This window comes from Meles meles, chromosome 8, assembly GCF_922984935.1.
Source record: "Meles meles chromosome 8, mMelMel3.1 paternal haplotype, whole genome shotgun sequence".
NCBI classification, from domain to species: domain Eukaryota; kingdom Metazoa; phylum Chordata; class Mammalia; order Carnivora; family Mustelidae; genus Meles; species Meles meles.
In genome coordinates, this window is record NC_060073.1 from 11,484,766 (window position 1) to 11,491,951 (window position 7,186).

The window sequence follows — 7,186 nt, forward strand, 5'->3', positions numbered from 1 at the left end:
CCCGTGCTCCCTGGGCATGCTGTCCTTTTACATAAGGTACTTAAATGAATTTGACTTTTACTATTTTTATTGCTCTCAATTTTGAACTCTTTGAACATTGGCTTCTCTCATTCTCTACACTTTTCCTTCCTCTCCTAGACACTTGAGCTGTGCCTTGCATAGAGTAGAGCCTTAACAAATGTTTTTTAAAGGATTTATTAAAGTAAATATTGTTGATTAAATGGGTAGTTGATGAGGAGGTAGACAAGAAGGAGCAAAAAGGAAAGCGAGAGATCACAAATTAGGGGACTGAGCATTGACTTTTCAATGAACTGAGAAAGGCTTGTGGCACATCATTTTCCAATGAAATAGCTTTGCTGACAAGGGTCAATTAGAATTTTAAAAGTTTTCTCTATAGGACACTTACCATTCAGCTTCACAGACTGTGCATTGCTCAGTGACAATACAGTTTATTTGACTGAGAGAAGCTTACACTTGCTTCTAAACTGACATAGAAATTAAATTCTACCTTGCAATTTAACAGCTGGGAAAATCAGTCAAACCCAGAAGCCTGAATTTCTTCATCTGAAAAAATATAGACAATAAAGGTCCCTGTTGAGTATTGTCTTTTGACCTGTTGAAAAGGACCACTTATGTGAAATGATGCCTTTAAAATGATTAGCACGGGGTACCAGGGCCCAATAAACGTCACCCACTGGTATTCAGAAGGAGAATAACTTTTTGTCACATGCTTGAATATCTCATTTGACATATTCAAAATATGTTTGTGAAAGTATTGTATTGAACCATGTGAAATTGCCTGTATGCTACCATCACTGGCTTTCAGAAACAAATTCCATATGACTCAATGTGTTAACAATAAATCGATATCCCATTGGTGCTCCTTCTTACCAGATGCTACTGCCGGGAAATGCTTACAGAAGCTTCTTCCAGAAAGTAAGGAGTCTCTTCAGACATCTAATCTCTTCAGATATATAGATGCATACAAAATTTGAATTTCATTTTATGAATGATGTTTCTGAATTCATAATTAGTATATGAAATTTATATATATTCAAGCATATAGAAAATGTTATTCAAGAATGTCTTGTAAGGATGAATATACCTTTTGTTTGGATATATCTGATGTTGGAACATTTTGTTTGACTAGGTATGAATAGACCTTACAGCTGGTATGAGCATCTCCAAAAGCCACAAATACTTTTGCTTCAGACAGGACTATTGCCCTGTGAATGATGGTTATAACATTGTTCTTCTCTGTTTCCCCCGCAATCGACACTTCCGAGTTAAGATTTCACCTTCCTTTTCAGGTGAGTCTAACTTTGTGCTATATTCAGTACAATGCCATGTAAGTCAATTAGACCACATAAACCCAAAGCCAAGACATTTTATATAAGCTCTCTTTTAGCTGTAACAACTAACTTATGAAACAGTGGTCATTCTTCATTCTATTTAAAGAGGGATTTCTGCAATGTAAGGTGACACAGGAAACTAGAAGTGGAACCAGATGTAACATAAAATCTTTCCCAGAAAACATCAGATAGACCTGCCAGGCATTCTACCCATTCAGCAATTTAAATCTTTTTCAGTCTCAAGATAGATAATGAGGGGCACCTGTGTGGCTCAGTGGGTTAAGCCTCTGCCTTCAGCTCAGGTCATGGTCTCAGGGTCCTGGGATCGAGTCCCACATTGGGCTCTCTGCTCAACAGTGAGCCTGCTTCCCTCTCTCTCTGCCTGCCTCTCTGCCTACTTGTGATCTTTATCTGTCAAATGAATAAATAAAATATTTTTTAAAAAGATAGATAATGGAAGGAATCAATGAATCAATATATTTTATTGAGCAGTTAATATGTGCGAGACATTCCAGTAGGTTCTTGTACAGACATAATTTCATTTTCACCTCACAGAAACCTTGTGAAGAAGTGAGGTGCTATTCTGAACAAATGGGGTCTTAAAGAGGGCAAGTGACTTAGCAAATCACAAAACTAGTAAGTAGCAAAGCTGGAATTTGTGTACACATCATTTATTCCAACATAGCCTACTTTCTACCATCTTTCCTGGAAGCATCATCTCCCCCAAATTATATGCTTTTTTAATATATGAATTGTCCTAAGATTGGTCATATAACCAAAGAGTCAGTTTACTGACTTAGTTAAAAAACTACTTTTTAACCACATTGTCTCCCTGTGTTATAAATGTTGTCTACAAATTAAATTAAATCAAATTGAGTGAAACTGACAAGGGAGGAACAAGTGTTTTAAACAGAACAAGAATAAGGGAAAATCTAGCCAACAGTCTTGTCCCTGTGACTCCACAGATGGCATCTCAATCATCTTCGCATCCTCTACAGTACCTTGTATATTTAAATGATGAATTAAAATAGGACCCACTGGGGCACCTGGGTGGCTCAGTGGGTTAAAGCCTCTGCCTTGGGCTCGGGTCATTATCCCAAGGTCCTGGGATCGAGCCCCACATCGGGCTCTCTGCTTGGCAGGGAGCCTGCTTCCTTTCCTCTCTCTCTCTCTCTCTGCCTCTATGCCTACTTGTGATTTCTGTCTGTCAAGTAAATAAATAAAATCTTTAAAAAAAAATAGGACCCACTTGTGGGACCTTGAACAAATCCAGCAACCTTTTCAGAAGAGATAGACCTGATCACTTGGCAGTCCTCTGATTCTCTGGGCATCTGTGACCTTCTGTGGGCCACTAGTCAGCTTGGACAGGAATTACATGAAGGACAAAGAACTCATGGAGCCATGTTCTTCACTGCGTGATGGTAACCAGTCACAGGAGATAATAAACCATCTTTCCACAGACTGGCTATCCCCTGGGAGTTTTCTCTAAGCCATACTTATCTTAGAAAATGTTGACTACTACTTTAGTTGTTTTCTTTGGAATAATAAGGGAGGAGCTGTTCCAAATCAGAGTTGTATATTTGGGAAGTTTGGAAAATTATTTTTCATTGGGTAATAGCCATTCCATGGTCTAAATCAGTACATCTAAAACTTTTCTACATAAGTACTAATTATCAGCATTAGAGACAATTTATATTCCTAAGGACCTGGTGAGCAACCACAAGTAAGAAATTTCATGGAAATCTTTTTATCCCCCAAAATTCATGCAGATCTTCCTTTTAGGTATATGTCTCCAGTTTCTTTTATATGAAATGATTTTCCAAAAACCTTCAAGTTATGAGAGACCTTTTAAGAAAGCTGCACCATGTTGATCCTGGAACTTCATTTTGTCCTGGACACAGTTTTGTATCCTGTAGACTCTAGAATGTACTATTTTGGTTTAGGAAGCATGCACAGACCTGAACAACCACCACCCTCACTCCAGATTTATACTAAGAATTGTCAGCAAAGCATTTCATTATTTGTTTGCACAATGCCCAACATTTACTTCAATATTTTGGCATCATATAGAAGGAATATCTGAAAGTTCCAGACCGTCTTTTGAAATGTGCCTAATTGGTTTCTTCTTTGCATTAACAAAAGCATTTCATATAACCTAAAGTTGATATAGCTTAGAGATAGAACCTAACTTACATCTTCATCTTGTCACAATGAAGAGATCACAATGAGTGGGGAACTTTTGCATAAAGAAATGAAGAGACTAGTTAGGCAGTAGATGGATAATTTAGTACTTGGATTTCTTATTCAGGCCCCTGGATTTCATTGTATCTCTCTATGTTTAATTTCCTCTTCCCTTTTCTAGACCTTGAAATAAAATGAAGCCAATGTAGCCTATGCATTGCATTTAGACACAAGTGTTTTGAAGAGATCTTGTGGACTAATGTCCAAGAGGTTAGGTGGACTTCCTGTGTCCACAGAGGTGGTAAGTAAGAAAAAAAATGAACAGAAGTTATCATTGGGACTTTTCATCTCTAGTGTTCTTATGAAATGAGTTATTCATTTGTATCACCTACATAGGTTTGGTTCAACCCAAAAGTATTGTGTTGGTTTTGGGACTGGACTCTTAGCCACCAGAAGGCAGGAGATTAAAACTGTAGGCTCCTATGAAAACTCTTTGGGTATCACTCAGGATCCTGAGTCCTGGGTCTCAGAGAACCTTCTCTTTGTCCCCATGCTCTCTCTCATGTAGGATGAATTAAGCCACGCTCCCTCTATCTTGACCCAAATATCATAGTATATTTTTAAGATTTTATTTATTTGTTTGACAGAGATCACAAGTAGGCAGAGAAGCATGCAGAGAGAGTGGGGGAAGCAGGCTGACCTGCTGAGCAGACAGCCTGATGCGGGGCTCAATTCCAGGACCCTGAGATCATGATCTGAGCGGAAGGCAGAGGCTTAACCCAATGAGCCACCCAGGTGCCCCCAAATATCATAGTTTTTAACCAAACCCTTTCTCTCTGCTCCTTATAAAAGAAAGAAGGAAGGGGCACCTAGGTGGTGCAGTCAATTAAGCATCCAACTCTTGGTTTCAGCTCAGGTTGTGAGCTTCAGGGTAGTGGTCTCAAGGTTGTGAGATTGGGCCCCTCATGGGGATCCACACTCATCGTGGAGTCTGCTAAGATTCTCTCTCCCTCTCCCTCTGTCCCTCCCGCTCATGCTCTCTTGCTCTCTCTCTCAAATAAATATTTTTTTAAAATAAATAAATAAAAGAAATGAGAGAATTTCTTTTTGTTGCATTGTTAGGGGCAGAATTTACTAGATAAAACAATAGTCTAGATTGTAATTCTGTCTCTCAAGTCTGAAAATAATGTAATCTAATGTTTTTGGTCTCATATCTTAGGTGCTCCTTTTACCTAGGCCATCTAGAGTTCTACCTATGGCTGAAATATCATTAAATAACAAAGCCACTTGGGAAATCTGAAGTAGGATATAGGGAAGTGGTGTAGTATGAACTTAGATTAAACATAAGACTTCTGTGGTCAAGAAGACGGTGTTATATCCTGGCTCTCCCACTTTCTACCATGTGACTCCAAAACATTTCCTAACCTCTTTGAGCCTGTATTCAACTGTAAAATGGGTGATAATAGTACAGGCTTCCTAAAGTAGTTTTGTGGAACAAGGGAACGAATGCACATAGATCCTTTTTCACCATACCTAACACTTAACATGGAATAAATGACCATTTGTCATAAGATACCTTGTCCTCAGAGAACCTAGAATATAATTTGGGAAAGAACCAATAGATACAGCAAAAGACAGTATATTAGCACTAAAATCATAACACTGACCAACGCAGAATTTCAGAGAAAGGAGAGAGAGATTTAAACTGGAGTGGCCTAGGAAGATCTTATAAAAGAAGAACATGACCAAGAATTTAAAAGTTGGGCAAAAGAGAGAAGATTAGATTTCTAACTGGAAAGAGAACAGAGAAACAGGAAGGGGAATGATGGAGAAGAGGCCATTGAGTACACCATATGGTACATGACAGGGTAATTGGGGCCATAGTGGCATTAGCCTCAAACAGTCATGTCCAAGAGAGACTGGACTAATCAGCAGAGGAGCACGAAGGTTGTCATGTGAGCAAAAAGAGGCACCGAAGCAGATGGGTGATGTGATCATGGAGAACAGGATGGACAATGAATGGAAGAGGAAGGAGAAGAGATAGGAGGTTATCACAAGAATCCAAACATCAGATAGCAATGGATAGGACGGACTAGGGCAGTGGAAAAGGACCAAAGAAATAGATATAAGAAATTTTTTGTTGGACAAATGATCAGTATTTAGAAACAAATTGGGTAAAGGAGAGGAAGGATGAGTCAATAACATCTCTCTGTGTTTAGCTAAATTGCGTTTTGTGCTGTATTATCCATGTAGCAGGACCACCGCTCTCTTTAAGTTGTAGCATACATCTAATGAAACTTTCCTAAGACATTTTTGTTTCAAGTTTCACATAATGAATTAAAGTCCTATTTTATCTATTTTGTAACTTTGAACTTTAGATTGACTTTACTCATTAATTCATTCAGCAAATACCCATTGGAAAGCTTTCTATATCAGACACTGTGCTAGGCACCAAAATCAAAGCAAAGAGCATCCAAATCCCCACTGCTGAGGATTTCTCGGGCTTTGTATTTGAGGGTAGAGTTGGGAAGGTGAGGGGTGCCAAACGCGTGCATTATAACCTTCCATGATCTGCACCAACATAAAAGTGTGTGCACATAATCGCTGAGGTACCTAAGAAAGTGCTCTAACAATGAACAGGGTAGAACAAATGCATCATTTGGCAATGGAGGGGCCTAGAGACACATGCCATTTTTCCTTTTCCCAGATCAAATACACTACCCATGGAAGAAATAAATAAAACTTCAAAGATACAGTTCTTCTTTCGTCCATTCTCCACTGACCCTAAGATACAGATGGGGATTTTTGTGTCCTTCCTGGTGATGTACCTGGCCAGCCTCAGTGGAAACATCACTGTTGCGGTCCTTATTCAGATCAACCACTCCCTCCACATCCCCATGTACTTCTTCCTGGCTAACCTGGCAGTTCTGGAAATCTTCTATACATCTGCTATTGCCCCCCTGGCCTTGGCAAACCTCCTTTCAATGGGCAAAACTCCCGTTTCCATCCCTGGATGTGGGACCCAGATGTTTTTCTTTGTCTTCTTGGGTGGAGCTGATTGTGTCCTGCTTGCAGTCATGGCTTATGACCGGTTCGTGGCAATCTGTTATCCTTTAAGATACACCTACATCATGAGCTGGCTCTTGTGTGTGGAACTGATAGTAGGGTCCCTGGTGCTGGGGTTCCTGCTTTCACTGCCACTGACTATTTTAATCTTCCATCTCCCATTCTGCAACAACAACGAGATCTACCACTTCTACTGTGACATGCCTGCAGTCATGCGTCTGGCCTGTGCAGACACACATGTTCACGAGACTGCCCTGTATATCATCAGCTTCATCGTCCTAAGCATCCCCCTGTCATTAATCTCCATCTCCTACGTCTTCATCGTGGCAGCCATTCTACGGATCCGGTCAGTAGAAGGGCGCCACCGAGCCTTCTCCACGTGTTCCTCTCACATCTTAGTGGTCCTCCTGCAGTATGGCTGCACCAGCTTTATATACTTGTCCCCCGGTTCCAGCTACTCTCCTGAGATGGGCCGGATGGTGTCCGTGGTCTACACCTTCATCACTCCCATTCTAAACCCCTTGATCTACAGTATAAGGAACAAGGAACTGAAAGATGCCCTAAGGAAGGCACTGAGGAAGTTCTAG

The 7,186-nt window shown here is 40.1% G+C and overlaps 1 protein-coding gene across 1 annotated transcript; it reads left to right on the top strand.

Annotated features, from left to right (window-relative positions):
• Positions 1 to 6,256: 6,256 nt before the first annotated feature.
• LOC123947950 (olfactory receptor 10V1) lies at positions 6,257 to 7,186 on the top strand. Its single transcript, XM_046014291.1, has one exon. It carries the CDS (start codon positions 6,257 to 6,259, stop codon positions 7,184 to 7,186), a length of 930 nt encoding a protein of 309 aa, XP_045870247.1.

Excerpts from the sequence above, each read along its gene's own strand:
- LOC123947950 (XM_046014291.1), top strand. The coding sequence starts at position 6,257 with ATGGAAGAAATAAATAAAACTTCAAAGATACAGTTCTTCTTTCGTCCA.